The sequence below is a fragment of the Amphichorda felina genome (assembly GCF_050947745.1).
Source record: "Amphichorda felina strain 45539 chromosome Unknown scaffold_3, whole genome shotgun sequence".
NCBI classification, from domain to species: Eukaryota; Fungi; Ascomycota; class Sordariomycetes; order Hypocreales; family Bionectriaceae; genus Amphichorda; species Amphichorda felina.
In genome coordinates, this window is record NW_028145047.1 from 58494 (window position 1) to 83489 (window position 24996).

The window sequence follows — 24996 nt, forward strand, 5'->3', positions numbered from 1 at the left end:
AGGATTAATGGAGTCGGAGTGATGGTATTCACATGCAAATGGACAGCGCGCACCTTACAGTAGTGTCGGAGCAGCTCGGTCGCTGCCATCAATCTAGGTCGAGAAGGATGAGTTTCGTTCGCTGCAAGATAAATGGCATTGCAATATTGGTAAAATACAATTGATGGGAAAGAAAGGTCAGGAAAGGTTGGGTTATGATGCATCACGCCATGCAGTCTAATCTTGAGACTCATCCGCTTATGTGGCCCCATGAGCCATTGGACGTGAGGACCTTGTAAGTTATCTGTCAGGACCATAGCTCCCTAGGATCACACAGGCAATGAGGGCGCTTGCCGACATCAATGGGCGGCGGACGCCGTGCAGAACCGAGACATCACAGCTGGCAAGCCCGAACTAGTGGTTCTAGGCATGGATGTTCTCCAGCACGGGCTGTAACCCCGCATTCTCGTAACTACCACACACCACGGCGGAGAATGGCAACGCCCTTGGTTCCCTACCGGGCCAGTTAGATGGCCAGGGAGCCCTGCAGACCCCTCAGGCGGCCGACGGTGGGTGTGGTCGTGTACTGGCCTCCTAGGATAGTAATACGTAGGTCGAACTTGCGTGACGTAGGGTGGGCCGTCCCGGTAGGTTGTTTTGGCGTGGTACTTGGCGGAGAGCACTCCGTACAATGCCAACAATACTCGTACAGTCTTGTCGTTACGCACGTACTGTAAAACGCTCTCAATGATGCCCTCGAAAAGGAACGAGGGTGCATTGTGCCGGCGCTCTCCTGACCGGAAGGGCGCTGGAAATGTTGGCTCTCAGGAACAACGCTAATGTGGTGGCAACATTTATGACGCTTAGCCCTGTAGCGAGCGACTTAATCTCAATAATTCCATTAGAAATAGGAAGCTCCACGGCTTAAACTTCGGTCTACTACAGGGAGTCTGTTGTACCGATGTGGCCAAAAAGGAAGCGGACGATGGATTGAAACCGTTGCTTAGCGCCCTCAGCTAAATCCTGGTTACATAGTCTCCTCGACAACGATGGCACTGTCGTTGAACCACACCCTGCTAACGTAGATGACTGCCCCATGCTCGACACAATTGTCCTCGTAATCAGCTACCTACATTCTGGAAACCTACCTTAACAGTGGGTTATATCCTCAATGGCAGCCACCACCCTTTACCCCGCAGGCGATCAACGTCCAACGCGTTGACGCTCATGGAGCAATTCTCCTTACGGACCATACGGTGAAGTCCACGGATCATAGGATTGTCTAGGCCTATCAAATTGACCTAGGAGCTAGCATTTAGTCGGAGAACCTGGTTATCCGAGACCGTGGTCGTCGATGGGTTTTCCCACTGGTTATCCATCATGGTCCAGAGGACCAGGGGAGAGGGATCGCGAAAACGAGGAATATCTCGTAGGTAACTATTTCCGCGCTATTAGCGGGCTACTGGTAGGGTTTGATGATATTCTAGAGTTGCTTAGATAGCTACCACACGACGTTGTTGACTAGATACGTCGGACTATACGTGCAAGCGGAGAATCCGTATCGTGGAAAGCCACAGGCACTATTTCTAGTACAGTATTAAAATAGGGTATGTATATATGCGCCAACTAGCATTTTCTTTAAAGAGTACTATCGCGGCATGGTTTCATCAGTCTATATTTGCCATTTGCACTTTCATATTGAGATGGTTCCTGCTTCAGGGGCCCCTATGCATGCATTGTGTATGCACCCAAGGATTCAAGATTCGGCCATGCTTGAAGTCCCAACTTTCAGACGGATTGATGCTTCATGCGAATAAAATGCAGGTCGCCAAGGCTTATTGCCCTCTCAGAAGCCCCAGGCTCACTCATCCCAGCTCTTAGGGGGAGTCTTAGGCAGCTTGATGTAGGCCCCGATCAGTGGCACGAAAACGGCGACGCTAGCACCAGCGATGCTCAGTATCCAGGCATTCCTGAGGCCTACCATGTAAGATTTCAGAATGCCGAGGAGTGTATCACCCGTGAACACCTCCTTGAGATCGTATGCGCCAACGCTCATGACGTCTGCCACGGTCACAACAGGAGCAAGCTCAGGGAGGCTGTGGATAAGACCGTTGTTCATAATAGCTTGGGCAATGCAGATGCCGAAGGTGCCACCGATAAACTGAAAGAACAGGATATCCGACATGGCCATGCTATTATCCTTCTTGGGTGTGATGGCGTTGGCGATGATGACCGGGGGTTGCATGGAGAGACCTGTCCCGATACCGGCGACGATCTGGAACCCTATCCACTGAGCTTTGGACGAGTCAATGTCCAACATGTAAATCAGACCGGAGCCAATAGCAGCAAGCGAGGCGCCAGTCATCAGCCATGGCTGATACCATCCTGCCAACACAATACCGGGAGCTGCTATCAAACTGAACAGGGCTGGGTAATGGGGTACGTATTAGCAGCTAATTCCCTCTGGGGACGTCCAGAGATGCCGTGGTTGACGTGGTGTGAGAGGTTAACTTACTCATGGGCAAGATAATTGGGAGCAACCGGATACCGCTATCCAGCGGGGAAGCTCCACCAACCGCCTGGAAGTAAATGGGGAGATTGTAGGACAGGGGGAAGAAGGAGAAGGTAATCCTAGATGATCCACGGTTAGTCTCAGTGTCAGGTAAAGAACTGCGGTCTCTCTATGGAGGAAAAAGCAAGCTGTAGTCTGTCTATAGGTTCTCACATACATGGTAATGTAGAGGGAAGCCGCCATGATAGTCCTTCGCTTCATGAGGCGGCCGACAATCAAGGCCCGGTCTCCTTGGTACCACTCGAGCGCGACAAAGAGGACGGCGAGAACGGCGAAGGCGACAAGCAAGCCGATGACGGTACCCGAGTTCCAGGGTTTAGTAACACCGCCATACTCGAGGGCCAGGATGAAGCACGTTAACGACGAGAGAACGAGGACAACGCCAGGGAGATCCAGCGTGTATATGAACTCCTTCCACCCGATGGGCTCAATCTTGTGGTGACGCGGGGGCGAGTAAAAGAATACGAGGAAGAGGATGGATGGGGCGCCGACGATGAGATTGATGTAGAAGCTTGTACAATAAAGTTAGCAAAGTAACGAATGGATTTAACCAAGGACCACTTACCACCATCGCCACGACAGGCGATCTGTGAAGGCGCCACCGAGAAGAGGACCGACAACGCTTGCAATGGTGAAGATGCCGCTGAGGAGACCAAGAAGGGCGGGAACAAGCTTCTGGACAACAGAGACGGAGACGATGAGGTAGACTCCACTCGTCATGCCGGCTCCGCCAAATCCCTGGACGGCGCGGCCCACAATGAGGGTCGTGCTGTTCCTTGCGACGCCTTTCTCCGGGGTCAGCCCCACTCCCTCGGTTCGATCATCCGAAGCAGTACTTACCGCAGATCAAGCTACCGATCTCGAAGACAAACACGGCAGTCAAGAAAACCCACTTGATGCTTGCATGCTTGAAGGCCTTGCCCCAGAAGGAGACAAAGCCAGCAAGCGTGAGAAGGAAACCGGAACCGTACCAGCCGACCTGGTCCAAGCTATGGAACTCGCGGGTAATCTTGGGGATGGCGGTCGCAATGATACTCTGAGAGGCGCACCCTGTAAGTACGTAGCTGCATTAGAGTGAAGGGCTGAGAGTTGTATATCATACCATGTCCAAGGCAACCAGGAATTGGCACAGGAGGAGTGCCGTCATGAGCACAAGCACCTTGAAGCCAGAGGCGAAGTCAGGCTCCTCCTCCTTGTCTTCCTGGGCGCTGAGGCTCTCCTCGCCTTTCTCACGGTCGGCAAACATGGTGCCGGGGGACCCAGTGGCATCATGATTGCTCGGTCCAGAAGCCACAGGCTCCGATGCTGCCAGCTGTGGCTTGGCCTCCGAGGTGGCCATTGCGTGCCGGGCTGGTAGACTGCGATGATCTAGCTTAATCCGATGCGACGAATCAGAACGAGCCCGGGAGATTAAAGTCTCAAGTTACGTTATTGGGGGAAGGAACCACAGGCGATGGGGTGAAATGGGGGAACTAGATGGGAAAGAAAAAGCTGATAGGAGTAAAGGTTGTGAATTGGAACATAATAAGACGATAGAGCAGTTGTTTTTGAACTCGAAATCGACACATCCTGTTGACTGTGGCGGCGACCAACGCTGGAAATTGGAATGCATAGCTAGGAGATGGAAGTTGATGATTTCGAAGCCGGGAGGTTTATTCGGCCGACTTTGGAAATCAAGTTGGGGGTCAGGGGGCATGATTGGTATGACCTAAGGTGGGGCTTTGACAAACCTGACAGGGGTCCAGGATCCTTGTGGCGCCGAAGCCTGAGGACTTAGGAAGCAACGACGGAAGAATACTGCTAGCCCGGCAAGTACCATAGGTAGGTGGGTGCGTACTTACCTATAGTGGCAACTGCCAAGTAGGTACGTACTATCGAAGGGATCAAATCAGATTACCTAAGGCATCCTCCAAGAATACTCCCAAGCCATGAGGTGCCTCACAGATGAAGGGAGTCGCCGCACCTCATCTAGACCAACCGGCACTATCTAGTTTCCTCCGAGACCCCTTTCCCTCAGTCGGGCCTCCGGGATAACCAATACTCACAGGACCGTGTTCAAGCATTTAGAAAGGACGAGACGAGTATACAGTATATTATTGACAGGGAAGATGCTTGGCTGGATGCACTGGGAGCAGAATCCCCTAGAACGCTGAAGCGCCGAAAAGATAAAACGCCGAAACGAAGCATTACAATCGTCGTGACTCAAGTGCTGGTTGTTACAATTTTTAGGTCAGCTGAATGGCATATAACCTATAACAAAGTCGGCACGATCAGTACTGAACGAATATAAGGTATGGATAGACCTCTGTGTATATAGGTGTGTATAAGGCGGGATCCAGATGCCCACAGAGACTATCTGGTGTGTGGTGGGCTGGAAGGTTGTGGGTGCCCTAGTCACCCTCCCTACAATATTTTCCAATGTAAGAATTGGAAACTCTTGCGTGAAATGCATACCTAACTCCGCCCTGCCCCAATGTTCTCAATCTCTGTCGCACGGTTCACGCCTTGGACAGATTGATGATTCCGGCCGCCGATCGGAGCACCGCACTCTGGGCACCTGGCCTCCTGCATAGGCATCCCACACTCTCCGATAGTAAATGGGTGACCATTTTCACAGTTGTACCAGTGCCCCGTTCCCCTAAGCTCTCCAGCTAGAGCCTGGAAGACGGACCGAATCTCGTCAGTGGTGACGGGGCGATAACCGCCGTCGTTGAGCGTTTCCTCGACGGCATCTATCTCGCTCTTCAGGATGGAAGTGGATTGATACTTTTCTAGCAATTCCCGGGCTTGTGCGACATGGTCTAGACCTCTCTCCCTCAGCTTGTTAGAGATGTCTTGTTCCTCTGTACCTGCCTCCGTTATGGGGTTTCCTGAGGGTTTGGATGATCGGAAATATCGAGAAAGCACACAGAGCTGTGCGCAAAAGATGTGGCCCTGCACCTCTTCCCTTGGATGCATGGAGCTGCGAGCAAGGTTGATCAGTCTCTCGCAGTCCTGGAAATGGACAGTCAAATCCGCCTCGACCTCTGGCTGGGGCACTTTTTTCCGTTGACGGAGTCGGATGAAGTCGGAAAATACAACAGTGTCGCATTTGAGCAACAAAGCCGTGGCAAGCAGGTACCCCTTGACTTGGTTCACCGACTCGTCAAATTGGAACTCCTGCGTCGTTTTGTGCTGGCGGTTGGCATGCTTGACGGAGTCCGCAACCCGCTGGAAGGGCTGCTCCTCTTTGGCTACCTTGCTCTTATACGAAGAAATTGTCTTCCAGATCTTGATGATAGGGCCATAACGCCCATTTCCTGACAGCTGTTGCATCATTTGGAGCTGCTTCAATCTAGAAGCGGGAAGCGTGAGAACACCAGTTGGGCTTGAAACGGGGATTATCGCTTGAGCAGCAGCTGGTGTGTTCTCCAATCTCTCCTGCTCTGCAAAAAGAGTCTCCGCGAGGGTCAGATATTGTGCGTTGGACCAAGCAACGAATTTCTTTGTCGCCTCGTCGAGCATGGCGCGGCGCACAATGCGACCGTACCTCGAAATATTTCGCAGAGGACCACGACAATTCGCACAAACAGCGATGCCAGAGCCATCCATTGAGAAGGGCTCGGACGGCCCATGGAGCTTTTTTGGGAGGCCATTCTCGTCCAAGTCGTAGTGTGAAGCCATTGACATCTGTCCATCCATGGATGAGACGGTCAAAAAGTGGCCGCAGTCGGGAAAGATGCAGGGCTCTTCGTCCAAGTCGATCTCATCGTAGGTTTTCATTTCGATGAAGTCAACACAAGCGGCCTTGACATCCTCGGATGCACACTGTTGGCAATATTTGTAATCGGGACAGGTCTCTCCACAGAGAGAAGGGCCTGGGTCTGTCAGTACAACCTGGTCTATAGAAGGGGGTCGTACATTTCCAGCGGCATCGTCACTTACATTGATGACCACAGCTCAAAAGCTTTTCACACCGTCGAGAACATGGCACCCAGTCGCACGGGGCGGCGCAGGGCATTTCACACTCTGAGTGAGGGCAGCAGGAATCGCACTTCCTCTCAGCACACGGTGCACAGGGCTCATTGCAGGGCTTGGAGCATCTCGAGTGGCTGCATCGAACTTCGCAGGGCTCGCTGCATGGGGGGCAAGCAGTCTCTCCGTGGCACGTCTTGGAGCAGCTGTGGCGACAAGTCGAGTAATTCCGGCCGCATTTCTGCTGGCAGATGCCGTGGTTCTCCTTCTTTATAATGCCGCCTTCTCGTGTGATACACTGGAAACAGGCACTGGGACAGGAGTGTCCGCAAGGGCGATGATGGCCACAAACGGCAGGGCATCGATAGTTGGCAGCGGTGATATCTTCATGGCACCGCACCTGCACCTGATGATTGCATCCCGGAACAGTGCGGCTGACTTTGACCATGCATCGGATTGATTTGAGATCCTGGGATTGCCAGCACTTGGCCGACGTGAGATGGTGGCCACAAGGTAGGGCGAGATCGATATTTGTTAGCTGGACCTGGCATTTTTCTTGACAAACGTCGCCGCACCGGAGAGGGCACGGGTGATCACACCCCTTCTTCGGCCTGGGGCAATCCTCGAGGCACTTGATTGCGCTGTGTATCAAATCTGAGTGACACCGTCCAGGACAGGAGTGGCCACAGTCGAGTCTCTTGTCACAGGGGAGCCTGCACCCGCTCTCTGGGGAGAATTGCATGAAGTGATCTGGCTGAGACACGAGAATCGGTGTGTCTGGATGCCGGGGGCACTGGAGCTCGAGCTCTGTCCCAAAGTGCCCGGCCGTCTTCAGCATGTCGAGGACGCGAACCCACATAGGAACATTCTGGTAAGTCTCGGCGTTCCCGATGATGTACATTCCATGCTGCGCCCGTGACAGTAGAACGTTGATCCGGTTCGAAGTGCTGAGAAAGCCACATTTGTTCTGCGGGTTGCTTCGGACGAGGGATATAACGATGACCTTGGCCTCCTCGCCCTGGAAGTTGTCTACTGTAGCAACTCTGACGCTCTTGAGCAGTGTCGATTTGTGTACCGTGGCTGGTTTCCGTGGCTCAGGCCCCTCAGAGGCCTCATCGAGAGCCTCGAGGTCATCAAGGTCACGGTCGTTCAGGCAGATCTCAAACATGGATTCCATCCGTCGACGCAATTTATGCAGCTGGCCCAAGTACGGTGTGATGACGGCGATATCTCCCTGTCCGTATTTTCCCTGCCGGATGAGATGTGAGACCAAGGCCGCCGTCATTTCAATCTCAAAGTCGTTGGAATGGGAGGTTTTCAGAGGGTCATTACTTGCTGCGCCTGCCTCAAGCTGCTCGTGGTGAAGCCAAAATAGGCGCTCCTTGATGCCCACCACGTCCGGATACGCTGATACTGTCTCGGCATCTTTCAGAGAAGGATAGAGCGTCGATCTAATAAGCTCGGAAATGGACGGATGCATTCGTCGCTGGGTTTCCAAGATGCTGAAAGGAATCCGCACATCCGTTGCGTGTGGTGGCTCAACAAGTCTTTCAAACAAGGACATGTCCAGCGAATACTGTTGTCCGACGGGATTGGTGCTCTGTAGACCGTAATTCTGTATCTGTGGACGCAGTTGAAGGTGATCGCCGATCAGGATAGCGTTCTCCAACGACGGTAGGAGGGCAGTAAGGATATGGGCCTCCAAGACCTCGCCAGCCTCCTCACAAAGCATGACTTTGCACCGAAGTTTCCTGAGCACATCCAGCTGTCGTGCCAGACCTGTTGTTGTGACCCCAACCACATCAGCCTGTTCGAGACACCGCAAGTCTACGTCGCCTCGCAGCCGAACTCGCTGTTCCGATGCCTTCTTGTGCTCCTGGTGAAGTTTTGCCATCTCGGCAATGATTGGATCTCGGATACTCTTTATCCAGTGGCGGTGGAGTAGTCGACGCTCCGCATAGTTCATAGTAGAGAGCGGAGCAGCTTTCAGCGCGCCCAGCTGACGGGACTGCTTATCCTTTTGGGACCCCCCCGCGAGCCATCTTTTCACAATCTGGTCGCGGTGATGGTTGACAGTCTGCCACCCCTCCTGAGACTCTCCAAACAGTTCTTCATAATGTCGAGGGGAAGTTTCTATTAGATGAGTCTTCAGGGTTTGCAAAGATTCCAAGCTCGCAAGATTCTTCGCCAAATTATTTGTCTGTTGGACAATATCTTGAATCGTCTGTTTTAAATTGTAAAGCTCTCTCTTCTCTGACTTTGTGCCATCAAATTGTCTGGCAGCAACCCGTAGATTAAGATCTTGCAGTCTCTCGGACTTGGAACGGGATCCTATTCGGATGATGCCTTTGGTCCCATCATCGAGTAAGTGTTCGAGAAGTTGGTCTAATGCGTGATTAGTGTAGCAAACACAGATAATGGGCCCGAGTTTGGCCTGCTTCTTGTGCGCCAATAGCACTCTGATGATCTTCTCTCCAGTGTAACTTTTTCCCGTGCCAGGTGGACCCTGTATGAGACACAGTTCTTGTGAGAGTGTGTTCAAAAGAGCACTGGACTGGGTCAAGTCCAAAGTTGACCGAGACGCAAGTTCATTGGGAGCTGGCGGATTCTGGGGATTCATGAAAAAGGTAGACTTATCATCCGTCAAGCATTTCAAGTCGAAGGCGAACCCATTTTTCCGAGCGTACAGGGGGGCTCTTATCACAGGCCCTTCGGGCTTGGATTTGATCGAAGGTGCGAGTAGATCGCTGAATGGAATGTTTGGCTCTTGATGCATTCGTTGCAAGGCCTCGAGCGTGTGTTTGAAGGAACTAAGCAAGATACCGGGAAACTCGACTAGATGTCGTCGGGGTGATGACCCAACACTGCGGTACCAACGGAGGACCTCGCCAATCTCGTATTGCCTGGGATCAACCAGCTGTAGCCTGGCGAAAAAGAAATCCTTGTCTTCGGAGAGGGTGAGAGGCTCTGGTGCCTTCGCGTTGCCATTGGGCTCCTGTTGCTTCTGGGGGGTGGGCTTTCGAGCCGATTTATCGTCCTTGGATCTCATGGTGGAGTCTGAAACGACAAAGAATAGAACCGAGCCAGTTGCATCGAGGATACAAACCAGCCCCCCGGCTTGGAGTCGCTTGCATTGCGCCCACCAGTCTTGCCTCTGCTTGGAGGCCAGCTTCTGGACAGCAGAAGGCTGGTCGCAGCGGACGACGAGCTTTAAACCATTAAAGTCATCAAATTCAATATCCACAAGCTGGGGGGAGTCGTAAGCGTAGGTTCGGACACTGTTTCTGCTGTGGCGGGACTTTCCATTACTGGGGGTTCGAATATGTTCAATCGTCTCGCGGATCGCATCCCGAAGCTGGCCGACGGTGTCTTCTCTGAGAAGACGGAACTCCCTATCTAAGCGTCCGCGGATACCTGGGCTGTGCCATTGTGAAGGGTCATTCGTAGGTAAATACTCTGCACGCGGCGACATGATTTCCTGGGTGGTAGGGAGGATCTTGATTTTGGAGATATTTGCATGGTCGTTGTCATGGCGCGGCCCCTCTGCTGACAAGCTCCCAGGAAGATCCCTTCTCAAGACAAAGGACTCTCGGGCGACGGAAACTTCCGACAGAGCCTGCGAGTTGGCGATATCGTCGCCAACCTCGAGGCGTCGTCGGATGTACTCGAGGTACTTTGTGGCCTGCATGCGAGAAAAGTCCTCTGAGGCCTCCGATGCGCTGTTCAGAAACTGGGCAAGGCGGTCCACCAGAGAAGACAACCTTTTGTTGATCATGGTAGTAGTGTTGCAGTCCAACATCTTGGACAGGACTGCAAAGGACAACTCCACCGTCGTCATCCGGGACTCGCCCGCTCCAGAGGTTGGCCAAGCTCCGACCAGGTTGACGACAAAGCTGAAAAGCCGTATCATGCGATCTCCACCGATGCCTATGAGAAAATTGTATATCGTTGAGACTTCTTGCTCAAGTACAGCCGAGTTGACCACCCGCGGATGGGTGATGAGCTGGAACAGGGGGTTGACCTCGGAAGCCCAGAGAGCTACTTTGGATCCGCCATTGTCGGCTGTCAGGATATGTCGATCTGCTACATCCTTGACGAAAGAGAGTCCCTCATCACTAGCAAGATGCTTAATCGCTTCTTGGGCAGCTCCGACATCGCCGTCCATCAGCTCCAGGCCCAGCTGGAAGAAGCGGCCCACGGCAGCTGGAGATGGTCGAGACAATTGTGCGCCCTGTCGCAGCACGAGCTTCCACTCGTTAAGCTTGCCTTTTCCCTCGCCGTATGGGTGGTCCTGGCGCTGACGAGCCCCCGTTTGGCGAGTGCCTGGCCGGTCTCGAGAGGATATAGACTGCTCTCGTCCCGCTTGCTCCCTAGGAGCACCATGAGAGTACCTGCACCGCTTTCCGAATTTGCAGTTGCCGTTTCGTTGGTACTCGAAGCATGGTTTGGAGGCGTCGTTGGGTAACCTGAATACAGCATCCGATGTTAGCAGAGACGCGAAATGAGATGAGATGCCGCATGCCTCGAATTTCCTGCCATTCTGGGGTATTGGCCTTGGGTATTGGCACCCTTCTCGCACGTTTCATTCAGAGATGTTGGCGGATGCCAAATTTGCAATCTCGGTAACAGCTGGCGTAGGAAGCTTGGGGGTCGGCGATGCGAGTGATGTCGACGGATATTCTTCAATCTTCATGGGCTAGATGGAGAATTGCCGCCTTTTTGACACCACGATCGTGTTTGCCGAGATTGAAACATGACGTGGCGTGGCCGTGAATGATCTAGGCCATCGACAAACGCCATTCGGTTGGTCGCCAGTGTGCGGTCTTCCTGCCGGAGGCCGTCTCCCGTTCGCAACCGAAATGGAAATGCACTTTCGTTATCGTGTCCAAGGGTCATTGGGCTGTTTCGCGCTGTTGGTTGCGTTATTGCGTTATCAGCACCGCCTTCAACTTGGAGGCCTTTGGGCCGACCCGCAGCCAGGCAATGCAATAGGCTAGTTACACCGAATCTTCAAATGTCTGCCTTACTGATGCTCTGTTGGTTGCGTTGGGTGGCGGAGTGAGAGGCCGTTTCAGAAGGCCGATATCGAAATGTCACATAACAAGGACAGCATTTGTTTGTCCCTGTTCCCCCGGCTGTCATTGTTAATACATTTTGCCACTGACTATGTACTGAAACCAGCTTTTGAGATACGATGCTGGTTTGTCGCTTCTGCCTATCTGTAGGTATTTCGGAATGAACAATTTATTCGGGAACAAGCGCGCCCAAGGCATCATTCACGCGGAAATCATGGTACTCTTACAATTTCCTCTCATGAGGGACACTCTATCAAAGAAAAAAAATCAAAAAGAAAATCAATGCTTATATATTATTAATAAACTAATAGCGGCCTCTAAGCCTCCTATAGGTCTTCAAAACTCGAAATAAACAGATTCACCTACCCTGGTTTCTAATCATATGGCCTAGGAGGGGGAGTGATGTCTCTAATATATTTTTAAATAGGCATCGATGCTCTCATACCATGATAAATCACCGTGTTGTGTGCCGCGTCCATTCACAGACGATGGATGACCTGCTGCAGTGGTGCTCAGACACCCAAGAACAGCGGGTGATCGAGGTCTGCCTGCAAGCAATGAATGATGATGGTATTGATTTAATGTTCATGGCACTAAATCAAACATTCTAGGTGTATTGAAAAACACACCTCTATTTTCTGGGCGCTGCATACTCCTGGAAATAATTTGGGTTGTCATGCCTCTCAACGCCCACATGCCAAGCACGCCGTTGTTCCCACCAAATCCAGCCAAACCGGTACCGCCCGCTTAAACTCTCAAGCCTCCGTTCCAGATCCTTCTGCGATAACATTGACGTCCCAGAAAAGTCACTCAGCAGCCTGTCGCTGCGACACAGGTACACAAGCTGGCTAGCCATGGTCGTCGGCGCTCGGGGGAGGAATGGCCTGGTGCGCCCGTTGAAGGTGAGGAAGATGAGGTTGAGGAAGACGGTGATATGAATGGCGATTCCTGTGCCAACCATTGCGAGTGCCTTTTTTGGTGCCAGGACACCAACCTCGCGGTACTCCACCTCGTTCTCTGTGATACCGGATGCAGCGCCAAGTTCCATCAGCGGCGGGACAAATACGGTGATTGTCTGGACCATGAACACGCAGAACGAGGCCCATAGCATCATGAAGGATCCCATGGTAATGCTTGAAGTCGCACTGCCCAGCACACCGAGACTGGCAGGATTGCCATGTGTAAGCGAAGTGGCGCGGACATTGGACTTGCGGCAGAGTTGCCTCCATGGTTCAAAGGCCTGGAGGGATCGCTGGATGCTCAGCCACATCATACCACCGATGGTTATGCATACGGTAAGGACCGTCTTTGAGATGGTCAGCTTGGAGGACTGGGCCCAGCCGTCGGGGCCAAAGACTCTGGATGTGTAGTAGATGGCGGTGATGATGGCCGCTTGGCCAAGCCAGAGAAGAAACTCGGCGAGCCAGGCCATGCGCCGACTCAGCCATAACCCGTTGGCATCCCCGCGGCTCCAACGGGAGTCTGCAATGGATGGGTAGACGTGACCCGGGCGTATACTGGCTTGAAGCTGGTATGTTTGAGAGTAAAGGCCCTCTCTATTGAGGATGGGCCGACGGGCGAGCCTGAAGTTGATGCCCTCCAGGAAGCGGGAAATGTCATCAGAATGCGCACAGGATGGAATGGCGCGGAAGATGTGTAGAGTGGCGAGACCAGTTTGATCCGCATCGCTGACCAGAGACGCAAGCGCGCCGAGGCCTTTGGGATCCCGGTAGAGGCCGGTCGAGCGGAGTAACAGGATGATGCCAATCACGATGCTCAGACCGGCACAGACTCCATGTAAAGCCTGTGTGGCTACCGCAAGGCCAGAGTCCATAGAGACAACAGCAAGCTTGGGACCTTCAGTTTTGGCAGAAGAGAAGGACAGAGTACCCCACTCGATGCTAAAGATGCTACCCGTGATTGCTGGCACTACTATCGACACCAAGATAAATGCCACCGAAGTTAGTACCACAGGATAATGCTGTCTAGCTAGGGCCTTAAAGGGCGTTGTTAGGCCAAAGAGAGAGCCGTACTCGATGCACAGCGCGTTCCACGCAGTTCCGCCCCCGTTGCTCGATAGCTGGTGAAAGGGCTCGAGGCGCCGCACAGTGAGATCGAGGACCTCCCAGAGCGCAGCGACGATCAGGGCGATGGAGACGGGGAGGTACGTCCAGGTGATAAAGGTAGCCGAGTCATCTTCTTCGAAGACGAAGATGGATTCGGGGTTAGTCACTGTCTCGTTCTTTAAGATACGGTCGAGTTCGGGCTCGTCATTGTGGTGTCGACTGATGAGGAGTTGTATGCCGACCAAGTGCAGGATATGCACGATAGCCAGGGTTAAGTGAAAAAGAGGGCTGAAGACGATTGGTTTCCAGTTTGGCCTTTTCTCCTCCTCATCTGTCGTTATTATGTGGGGGTTGGGAGCATGGCTGTTTCTCATCTTGAATGTGAGAGCGTCATTGACTTCATGTTACAAGAGGGGTAACCATGATGAAAACAGGAACCTTGCATGACGGACGCTGGCCGGCTCTAGATATTTATTATCAGTACCCGATACCCCCCAACGACTACTATCTTCATCAGTGATTGTCAGCCTGAAACTCCATGGATCGTGATGGTGGGCATGCCCCTGGCCACCTGACACCAGATCGCTGAATAGCTGAACACATCCTATCAATTTCACCCAATCAACCCCCCGGCCAAGGCAAGCCTGTAGGCCATGACCCTGATATATGCAGCATTTTGAAATTAGTTTAGAGACTAATACTGACGATAAGGGTTGGGTACTCTTTGGAGTCTGAGTTTTGCGACCACACAACGGTCGGCGTCGAGGCTGTCAGGGTGTTGTCAATACTCAAATACCAGCGCAGTCAGGCTCGGGCAATTGATTATACCCCCGGACGGCCATGCCCAGGCCATTGCCATAAATCTTGCAGAGATAATTATATGAGGGCCTGACGTCCCCCGGTGAGAACGATACCTCAATCAGCGACAGCAGATCCCAACGGGACCCTACAGCGAGCAAGGTAGTTCCAGGCGGCAGCAGATGTCAGAGCCCATAGCATCATCAGCTTGATACTCCATGGCACTACATTGACAGTGGCACAGAAAATGCCAAGAAGAAGTGCATATGGTTGAAGTACAAGTCAGGGAGACCCTCACCTTATTAAGACATGCTGTTTTTAGGTGCAACATGCGAACATGAAGATGGGTCGCAAAACGCAACAAGAGACAGCCCAACTCCCAGCACAGCCACCGTCTTAGTTACATGTTCTCAGTGGCTGCAAAGGGGATAACAAGGCGTCTGCATCTGGAAGGCAGCCTGCCCAGGCAAATCAGGTCGCACATGCGCCACCATGCTGAAAAGCATGAAAGGACCGGGCGCACCGCCAGACGAGAAGGACGCACAAAATGTAACCTGATCAGAGTCACTCCTCAGCCAGGTCATCTCCAAGAATTTCATAGGGGATCATCGGTCGCCCACTGCTGTGCTACATGATCGTCAGTCAATGGAACTTCCCACTACTAATAACACATCTCTCACCTCTAGACATGCATGATATTAGGGCGAAAAAGCGTTTCTTCTGAAATATAGAAGCATCAGATCAATGGAAGCCCATATATTTTAGGGAACTTAGATTTACCAGAGGCATAGTAGTGGGGCCTGTATTCGCCACGGAGAATCTTGTGGTCAACATCGTCGGACTCTTCAAGCTCGAAAAGGTCGTGGTTTGGTTGACCAAGGTACCAAATGCAACGCGTTGTTAGTTTCAACTTTGCTTCAGCAAAGATGATTGAACCGCTGATCTGGAGACTGAAGAGGTATCTAGGAATATTGAGCCTAGTTTCGGTAAAGAGGGCCAGCTATGAAGGTTTCCAGGACGTACTCCTTGACCGTAAAGCGAACAAATTGTAGGTATTCATCAACAACTTCAACAATAAGACCGCACAGGCGTGAAAAATTCAATTTCGACGAAACTCTTGCATTGCTCGAAGCATCGGCGCTTACATGAAGCGCTTGTACTATTTCTTGAATGTGAGATCAGATGGTGAGCAAGCAATCCATGCCAAGATGTTTCGAGCCATGCCAGAGTCAGCATCGTTCATCTTATTTATTTGGACAAGAATTCTTGAGTATCTGGGAGCGGCATGAGCTAACCCAAAGAGTTGAATAATTCATGGGACACTACGCGCATCGTCGAGGTCCTGTAGTGGTACTCTCAGCCCCTCTTAAATATCTTCAAGATCAAGGGCGGTTGTCTGCTCCTCGAGGTGTGGCTTAGATATGCGATTGTTCGGCCGGGGTGGTCCTCATATTCCTCGCGAATATGCTCCCGCTACGCTTCGCCTCTCATAAGAGTTGTGTGTCTCTCGACAGATAATGTGTGTGGCTGCCAGTGCGCCAGGTATCAAATGGAACAAGATTTTTGGCCACAACCTACGTAGTGAAAGAGACGCTTACCCTGCGTCACTACTCGGTGGCAGCAAGACCACCTTTTCGTGTGATGCCAGTACTGCCACACTCCTCCAGAAGAACGGTAGAGTGCGGGGACCCAGCCCCCATATTTTCCGCTTCAATTCCCGAATTAGCCTAAGGAGCCAAGACGTTCGCCTGGTGCCATTCCCACTAGAGTCGTTGAGACAACAAACCCAGAAACCATCCGTATTATGATTGGTAGAGTCTCAGAGGCGTAAGAAAAAGGCGGCGAAGAGAAATCTGGTCGGGTAAAATATTCCGGTGCGATCTACTAGCTCCGATGCACCCTGCCTGGAAAGTTCAGGCGAAAACATTGGATGGAACATCTAGGCCTATGGTCTATTCACACCAAAGCCCCCAGGGCATCGTGTGAATGTGGCCGAGCGGCCATCAACCAGCTCCGCAATATCGTTAGAAAATCCATTAAGCTTCAACGTCTACTGCGTACGTTCGGCTCCACGAGCCGCGTCGGGCTTGGATTGGTCCATGCGATACATCACGCAGAGCATTGTAGACCAATCTAATGACGTCGCCGGAAACCTAAAGCCATCACATATATAAAAGAACTAAACGGCGCCTAACTTGGTCCATAAACATAAAAGCAACAAACATTCTTGAATATATTCACTCTTACCAAATCAAGATCGGAATATAATCCTGTCCACCCGAACACCAACTGAGCGTGACAGACCAAGCAAGACACATACTCAACACATACTGGCCAGTACGATGATGCGCTCCAGAGTTGGGATAGTCCTCCACACCGTCAAACCCTACCAGGCTAGCCGCTCCATTACGCCGTCGCGGTTGCTATCCTTGGGCAATAGGCAACCTTCAACTCCCACAAAACCACGCGCTACCAACGATGAGGGTAGCTCCTCACATAACACCCACGTAAAGCCCAAAGTTTACAACTCGGATATCACGGGCTCTGGCTTGGATCCGGAGGGTCAACTTACGGACGAGCAAAAGAAGGAAGTAACAGAGCATAACAGCACCTTTCCCAGGAAGTCGATCCCAGGAAAGGAAGAGAAAGTGGATGATAGGTTCTGGCATAGCAGGCCCAAGAGATGAGCCTACCAACAGGATGGGTCGTTCAAACAAAGCCGGAGGATCAACCTATATCTGGAGATATATCTTGATTGAATAAAGAGGCAGTACGAATAGGTATGCCGGTATTACCGAGCCCATTCATATCGCAATGATACATTAGCCTCGAACACTTATGAAGGAAAGACGAGTAGATATGGTCAGAAGCCTCGTGTGGGCTGAGTTGTCACAGACGCGGGGGTGCATACATTAGCCTAGTGTAAGCTCTTGACGAGCAGTGGGAATACCTGAGCCTTGATTGATCAGCGAGAATGGAGAACTCGAGACTTAATAGTCTTACCAGGTCCTCACGTGAGAGCGGGAATGATGTATCATCAGCTGAGTTGTACTCGTAGTGCCTGGATTTTTGACGAAAAAGAATGTAGACATCTGCATTGTATCGGCGGCTTATCTGATATCCGATGGCATCTCTTGATGAGACGTCCAGTTGCTCTCGTGAAGTCATCATTAGTGCGGTCCCCTTTTGACGGTGCCATGTTTATTGGGGCTCGGAGTGGTTAAAGTCACTTGACAATTTCGCCTGCTCAGGATGAGAATAGATCATATACATATCCGAAGGTTAACAACCATTTTTCAATGACGAGTTGTAGAATGAGTGCCGAGCCAAGATGGTATTCGGAAACACGCAGGAGCCCCTTTTCGGATCTCAAGCAGCCGTTTCTGATTTCATATCATTTGGTTGCATCCAACTGGAGAAATTATGTACGTCATTTGCCGCCAACGTCGACAAGCAGCAAGGCAAAGGGCGAGACCAATGGTGGGCCATTTCGCCTAGGTAATCACTTGACGACATCGGCCACATACCATTCGCTGCGATGAGTTAAACATGACGTGTGTTGAACGACCCCTCCACGACGAAACGATGAGCCATGTCGCTTGAGTCACGAGTGGCAAGATGCGTGACGCCTAGCGTATCCAATTCGTGCTGACTTAAGAATTGTCCAGAAATAGGGAAGCAATGGGTGATCGTATTCATACAACCTTCCCATTTCCCCGCCCCATATCTGCGCCTTAGCTCAGAATCTATGCATAAATCCTACGAGATGGAATCCGAGGAAAAAGTAGGTTCCAAAGCGAGTGAGTGTTTCTCATCTTTCTCTCAACTGCATGCCCAATTACCTAACACTTTTTGAGGCCAGAAGCCTAATAATAAGGCAGAGCGTGGACGACAGATTTATGGAAGAGCACCACACCGAGATCTCCTCAGCCATCAGTTGAACGTAGGTACACGCTTTACTAAAGCCCATCCGATCATCGCCCGGTCTGAATCTAACGCAAGAATTGACTGTATATAGGAAAGATCGTACTTCGATTCTGGAGATTTCGCGCTTTCGCAAGCCCAGAAGGGTTCTAATATTGGCCAAGTAAAGACTGGGACGCAACATCCACGCCGGGAGAGCATTTCTCATCCAATATCTCCCATCCCAGGCTCTAGCAATGTTAATGACAACCCGAACCAGCATCCGCAAGAGCAGGAGAAAGGTAGCGAGGTGCAGAATAAGAGTAATCTCCATGAAATGATGTCCTCTGAGAATGGGAAGTCGCAGGGCCAGTGTCAGGAACCAATACAGAGAAAGGGTGTCTAGTGTCTGTGGCCTATCGTCTCTGTCGATGCAGAGTATGGAGAGAACTTATTTATACTATCAGTATTCGAGGTCCGCTGCCGTGTAGAGAAACCCCTATATAGGACTAAGCATATCTTCTTATATAAGGAAATAATCCCTGTTCAAAGTAAGATACAGGGCGTCGCGCCTAGGCTAGACCTAAGGCGTACGAGGCCCCTCAACAATGACCTTGTTGTTTGTGTGTGGGTCCCTCAATCCCCAACTCAATACTATCATAAACCGCGAAGAATTCGTTACATTGAAAATATATCTAGACCCTTATTGATATCTCATATATTCGTCGCTGATCAGCTTTTCTTTGATCGTTAATCACCCGTAAATATTTTTTCAATACGTACGTCCTACTATTACAGAGAGTATGGATGGCAGCCAGTCGCCAATATCAGACGAAGAACCGTTCCTCGTCAAGCATCCCGCGAAGATGCATCGTCGTCATGCGTGGAACCAGAATCTTGTCGTAGTCATTTTGCTTACAGTTCATATTATCATTCTTACAATCCTTGGTATCACCCTAGTCCTAATCATCCAACACCCCATCCTGAACGCTACGTTCTCCGAGAGTAGCAGGGCTTCTCCAGAGAAAAACACAGAGTTCGGGGGGCTTGTCCGTACAGTTAAGAGAGGTAGTCATTTCTTTGGGAGTCTTAAATCTGTCTGATTACCATGGCCATGCTTGCCTGTTAGTCCTGTTTGTCCCTTTACGGCCCTAACCTACCTTACCGTTACTACACATATATAGTTGTGATGCTCCCGGTATGTGTATCATTGCATGCGGCGGACAACCCAATTTGCAGGCGGCACAACACCGGTCATTGTCCGATAAGTTATGTGACCTAGCAGGTACTTGGACGCCTTGACGATTATCCGTCTATCAAAAGGCCTGCAGTTGACTTCCGTAACATCGAGAAACAGCATCAGATTAAAAGCATTCTTGGAGAGTAGGAGTATGAAGAGCCGGCATCATGACCACCAACCGGATATGGGGTGGCGGTATTAGCATCGTGGTATTCCGTATAACGTGCTCGTGTAGAGCTTCCCTCATTAAGTACTTATTCTTTACTATACTGCACCTGGAACGTCTTTGTACAAGCAATCCCCCCAATATTATCAGTATCAACAGCCGTATCCTTACTGGCCTGATGTGGCGTCGGGGATGCAGCCTCGCAATCAACCGCCGTCGAGTGCCCGGGTTCACCAGTTGTTATTCCCTGCACGGCGACAACATTACCGCCCTGATCTGTCACGTTGTCCATCTCGACATCCTCGTCAAACTGCGAGTATCCCGTGCGCTGCTGGCGGGCGAATCTGCTGGTCGATGTGCTTTCCGACACGACATAGCCTTGTGATTTCGACTGTCGCGTGACCCAGGTGCCCATGATCCGTGGCGCAAATCTCTTGAGGAACTTGCGGAAGGTGGGCATAGAGCCGCAGATGATAAAGAGGTTGACTTCTATAAACCTGGAGAGGCAGACAATTAGTATGAATTAAGGCGTTCAGTGAGAGCGCTGGCAACTTACGACCAGACGTTGGCGCGGGTGGCTACCCAGGGGATGTCGGTTGCTCCGAGGAGCGACGGCAGGTAGACCATACGAACTACAGAAGTAGCAACGGTGCTACAGAATCCTAATCAGCTTTCCCAACTCTTTGGGTCCTCAATATCCGGGGGAAACCTACAATGAGCCAACTCCGAACATGAGGGCCGCTCCCAGCTTCTGTGCCAGCGGCATCTTCAATCCAATGACAGTCGGGATTGGGATGATGAAAAGAACCACGTCCGAGACAATGTTGGCAACGGCAATAGCAATGTACAAGGAGGCTTGGTCGACACATTGGCCCTTGGCGAACAAGTATGGGTCCCAGGAAGCAGGAATGGGCCGGCATCCGAACAGAAGTAGCCCAGCAATGACACTCGTGTATCCGGCCACCATGCCGATGGCTGCAAAGATGGTAATTCGGAACCATTTCTGGGGCGAGATTCGAAGGTAGAAGGTCAGGAGGGACGTCTTGCTGAGACCGTTACACGTGATGAAAGTGGGCGCGACAATGTAGGAGCTCTGTTGTAGTGTAAGCCATGAGCACTAGTTGGTTCCTCCCATACAATCCGCCCCGGGGAATCGTACAAGCATATGCTTCTCGAACACCTGGATGGACATCTCCCATGCATGGTGGCCAAGCCCTCCAATGGATATAGACCCTACGACGCCGGAGGTAAGTAAGTATATTCGAGAAGCGCTGGTTTGCGCGGGGAGCGAATCGGTTCTTACAGATTTGGACAGACTGCATTATAAGTGAAGCAATCCATGCCAGAGTGATCAAATCTGTACGTGGCCAAAGTCAGTTTCAATACCCCCCTCCATCCAGGCGCCTTTCTACAGCTGAACCTACAATCATCCACCTTCAGTCCGCCGGATATAAAGTGCTTCGTATAAAGCCTCTGCACCAAGCATACCAGGGCTAACAGCCCCAGGACCCCAAAGATGAGGTAGTGGTCGAGCACATGGCGCTCCTGGGGGTGCTCGAAGTCGACCACGTAGCCCTCGGGGGCCTCGAGGAACGTGGTGACGCCATGCACCTCTGGAAATGCAGCAGCCATAACGATAACGACAGACTTGATGCGCTCGACCCCAAAGACGCTCAAAGAATACCGAGTTCGACGACGAGAGGCACGTCAAGGGGACGGGTGGGGGGACTTGGCTCAGCGCTACCATGTATTTGTATCCAACGGTATGGTATAAACACGAGATCGTCGTTCCTCTTGCCAGTGCCACGGTGCCACCTGATAGCAATATAGTACACATGCTACCATACTAGTAACATGTAGAGTGGCCCGCCCCCCAATTACCGTCATGTCAAGCTTGTCCCGAGAAAAGCGATGCTCGTCGTGAAAGGTAGGATGCGAGATCGTCGTCTACAGGCTATATTCAAAGTACCTTCCTGTTCCTTCGTCTATTTTGAATCTTCGCGTTCCTTCTGCAGTTCGGGGCAAGGCAATCTTTGCCTCATGGGGGACTCCTGGCGAGGTCTTTGCCCGCCGTGCCGCCACTCAGCATGGACCAAATCTCCATCACGCCGCCTTCGCCGTTGAGGCTACACATGATTGAGAAAAGCGTGGGTGAAAGTGGTGCTTCTAGTGGAGCAGAAGATGTTCACGGCACCAATTGGTCATCCCGGGGGGGCAGAGCCCAAGGGAAAGAGCTGCCCATGTCATGGTTGCATTTCATGTCGGGGTCATCAGTATCCGTGGGCGCACCTTCCATGCTACGTGTGCTACGTATTCGTACAAGTAACAGTGTTTACGGCATGGACGGGGCCCAATCCATATTGCTGATTGCCAGATTGGCACTCGTACTTTCCCCGCTCGGCAATTGACGCTGGGAACTGCGAAGGTCTTTCCTGCCACCTGGTTCGCCCCTGCATCGCACAGCAGCCGAAGGGCTTGGCATGCGCTAGCACACATGGGCGTCTGCGAAATTAGGCATTGAGCGGCACTGAGAAGCATTTAAGCAGCATTCAAGCGGCATTGGGCGACCTTGGAGAGCGTCCATCGGGGCAAGCAGTGGATGTCTAGATCAATATTATTCATATCGGCGTCGACTCGGAGCATGGCAGTCCGACCACCAAGGCTCACTGGCGTCTACCGGCCTCCTTGGCGCTTGGCGGTCGAAACCCCTTGGTCAGCTCCAAGGTCCCAGGCCGCATCTGGAAATGATCGCCAGCCCACTTGGCCGCCACTTACATCGGTGTGCTACGGACCCAAGGACACCAGAACCACTCCCCAAGATAAGATCAACAACACCAACGGCCCCGAGTCCCTAGTTCCCAGTCTACTTGGGGACTTCGGTGTTCGGCCCTTCGGTCCAGACGTTAGTCCAGTCCCTACGAGCAGCCACCCGAGACATGGGCATGACCATCGTCACATCCAAAAAAAAAAAAAAAAAAATCCCTGGGGCTCTCCGGATTCTGGGCCAGATATTCTTGGGCTTCGTGGGCAGGTTCAAATTCGAACCGTCTCTAAACAAGTGTACTGCTATTTCTTTTTCCTAGATCCATGCGCATTAGACGGACCCTACGTCGATCTCCTAGTATCTGACGAGACGCCTCAACTCCATGGCCAATGCTCACCGACCTTCGATAACCCACAAGATCTCTTCTACTAATCATCATGGCATCGGTAGAATTTTTTAAATTTTCCTCGCCGCGAGTCGGTGACTCTACCGGCATCATGACACCTGAATGCCATATCTCCCGAAACCCGCCGGTGAAGAGCCTTTCTCGACTGTCGCCATGAAGCCGTCATTATAATCAACCCGCCCGAACAAGTTAGACACGGGACGGTAAGGGCCAAACCACCGCCCACTACTCCCAAAATCCCACCGCAGACCGGGCAGTGCCACGCAGCTGAGTCCCAACGAATACATAATACTATGTACGAGTGTTTGGTACCTACCGTACGAAGCAACCTTCGTCCCATCGATGGGTCCAAGCACGCGGCCATGTGGTAGGGGTCGGAAATTATGCAACGGCAATTTTACCGGGCCTCAAGACACTCACTCATCGCTCATACTAGTCCACTGCCTCAGTGTCTCACATCCCACATAAGCTAAGGTGTGCCTTGCTTCTTCTGCTTCTGTTTCTGCCGTTTTCTTTACGTTTCCCACGCGACCAACCGCCCCTCCCCCGTGAAGATCGTCGCGCAAAGATCACCATGGTCCGTCTTACTTCCATGTTGGCGCTCGTGTCCTCCCTTGTGGGCGTGACTATGGCTTCCGGGTGCCAGACCAACACAGGCCTCACCCAGATGATCACCTACGTCAAGCGCCACCCCAGCTACACCCGCGAGGAGTTCTGGGAGTACTGGGAGACAGAGCATGCTCCCAAGGTCGTCCCCTTGAGCACCCACTTCAACATCACCCGCTACCAACAGGTGTGTACCATTACTTCCCCATTCCCTCGAGTTCTCCCCATTGACTCCAACTCCCCAGATCCAAGTTGGAGGCAAGATCCCCCCCACCGAAGCCGGCGCTGATGGGCCCGCCTCCACGGAGCTGGTCGAGTTTGACGGCATCGCCATGTTCCTCTACCCCGAGCCCGAGGCCCTCAACGCTATGCTCTCGCACCCTTACTACATCGATGTTGTCCTACCCGACGAGCACAAGTTCGTTGACAAGAAGGCCTTTGGTGCCGGCATGGTCGCGACGTACGTCGGCACTCACATCGAGGCTGTCGATGGCGGTCAGGATGTCTGGCTCGGCCTCAAGTCCACGCGCGACAAGTACCAGCGCCTGTTTGATTCGTACTTGGAGAAGGACCAGTAATTCGATACGTATATACTTTAATGAGATAAGTGAACTAGCATACTACGTCCCTTCGCGGCAGGGGCTGACTCCTTGTTCTCAAAAATGGTGGAAGTATGTCCCGTCTCGCCGCCTTGCTTACCCATTGTCGGCCAGCATACCGTCTACAATATCATTGATGTCGCGGTGTGTTGATGCTGACCACCACCCCCACGAGTACAACTACATATATCCCGACCAACATCAGTCCCCCAGATATCTCGCCCAGAAGAGGACGCTGGTAGAGATCTCAGTGCCAACTGCACAAGCTTTGGCCCAATCCGGGCAGCCGGACCCAACCACGAACATGGCCCAAAAGCCTCTCACCAAGGATGGAGAACCCGGAGTTATAGCCTCTTTGACAAGACATGCTTGGCGTGGAGATGGGGTCATGTTACACCGTCAAGATCCCGATAACGTGACCGGTCTTCCCGGAGGCCGGCCCCGATGTACGGCTCCCAACACCGAGTGCCTCCACATAGGGCGACAATAAACTAATGCCATAGCTCGGATAAGTTCCACACTGGCCGCGTTCAAATCATCCTTACCTATCGCCAAATATGACCACGAACTTCAGTACGGTGACAGTAGTTAAGTCAGTCCGTCGCAAGCAAAGCCCAGTTTCTCGCCAGAGGGATCTCGGGCTTCCTTTTGAACCAGACATAGATGCATTGAGTCCGATTCTGTCTACTCGCACATCCACCTTACCATGATACTACTCCGAGTAGACGCATCCACAGCAAGGTAGCCTCGGAATCGGAACCCGACCCGTGACGACCGCCCATAAAATGGTGATTTTTCGGAATCTCGGGATGGCGCCGAAACAAATATCACCACGGGTCCAGTGTTGACATGTTTTGCCCGGCGGTTA

The 24996-nt window shown here is 51.9% G+C and overlaps 4 protein-coding genes across 4 annotated transcripts; 1 reads left to right on the forward strand and 3 right to left on the reverse strand.

Annotated features, from left to right (window-relative positions):
- Nucleotides 1-1840: 1840 nt before the first annotated feature.
- On the reverse strand, nucleotides 1841-3890 carry ACO1O0_002707 (MDR family MFS transporter; the record flags this gene model as incomplete). Its single annotated transcript, XM_083192172.1, has 6 exons — nucleotides 1841-2406; nucleotides 2495-2610; nucleotides 2709-3062; nucleotides 3117-3336; nucleotides 3392-3587; nucleotides 3654-3890. The coding sequence occupies 6 exons, from the start codon at nucleotides 3888-3890 to the stop codon at nucleotides 1841-1843; spliced, it is 1689 nt and encodes a 562-aa protein (XP_083051229.1).
- A 1115-nt stretch (nucleotides 3891-5005) lies between these two features.
- On the reverse strand, nucleotides 5006-14020 carry ACO1O0_002708 (uncharacterized protein; the record flags this gene model as incomplete). Its single annotated transcript, XM_083192173.1, has 3 exons — nucleotides 5006-6358; nucleotides 7269-10971; nucleotides 12300-14020. The coding sequence occupies 3 exons, from the start codon at nucleotides 14018-14020 to the stop codon at nucleotides 5006-5008; spliced, it is 6777 nt and encodes a 2258-aa protein (XP_083051230.1).
- A 5821-nt stretch (nucleotides 14021-19841) lies between these two features.
- On the reverse strand, nucleotides 19842-21385 carry ACO1O0_002709 (uncharacterized protein; the record flags this gene model as incomplete). The annotated part of the gene is made up of 3 exons (XM_083192174.1): nucleotides 19842-20250; nucleotides 20467-20846; nucleotides 21242-21385. The coding sequence occupies 3 exons, from the start codon at nucleotides 21383-21385 to the stop codon at nucleotides 19842-19844; spliced, it is 933 nt and encodes a 310-aa protein (XP_083051231.1).
- A 2112-nt stretch (nucleotides 21386-23497) lies between these two features.
- On the forward strand, nucleotides 23498-24107 carry ACO1O0_002710 (EthD domain-containing protein; the record flags this gene model as incomplete). The annotated part of the gene is made up of 2 exons (XM_083192175.1): nucleotides 23498-23716; nucleotides 23775-24107. The coding sequence occupies 2 exons, from the start codon at nucleotides 23498-23500 to the stop codon at nucleotides 24105-24107; spliced, it is 552 nt and encodes a 183-aa protein (XP_083051232.1).
- Nucleotides 24108-24996: the final 889 nt, after the last annotated feature.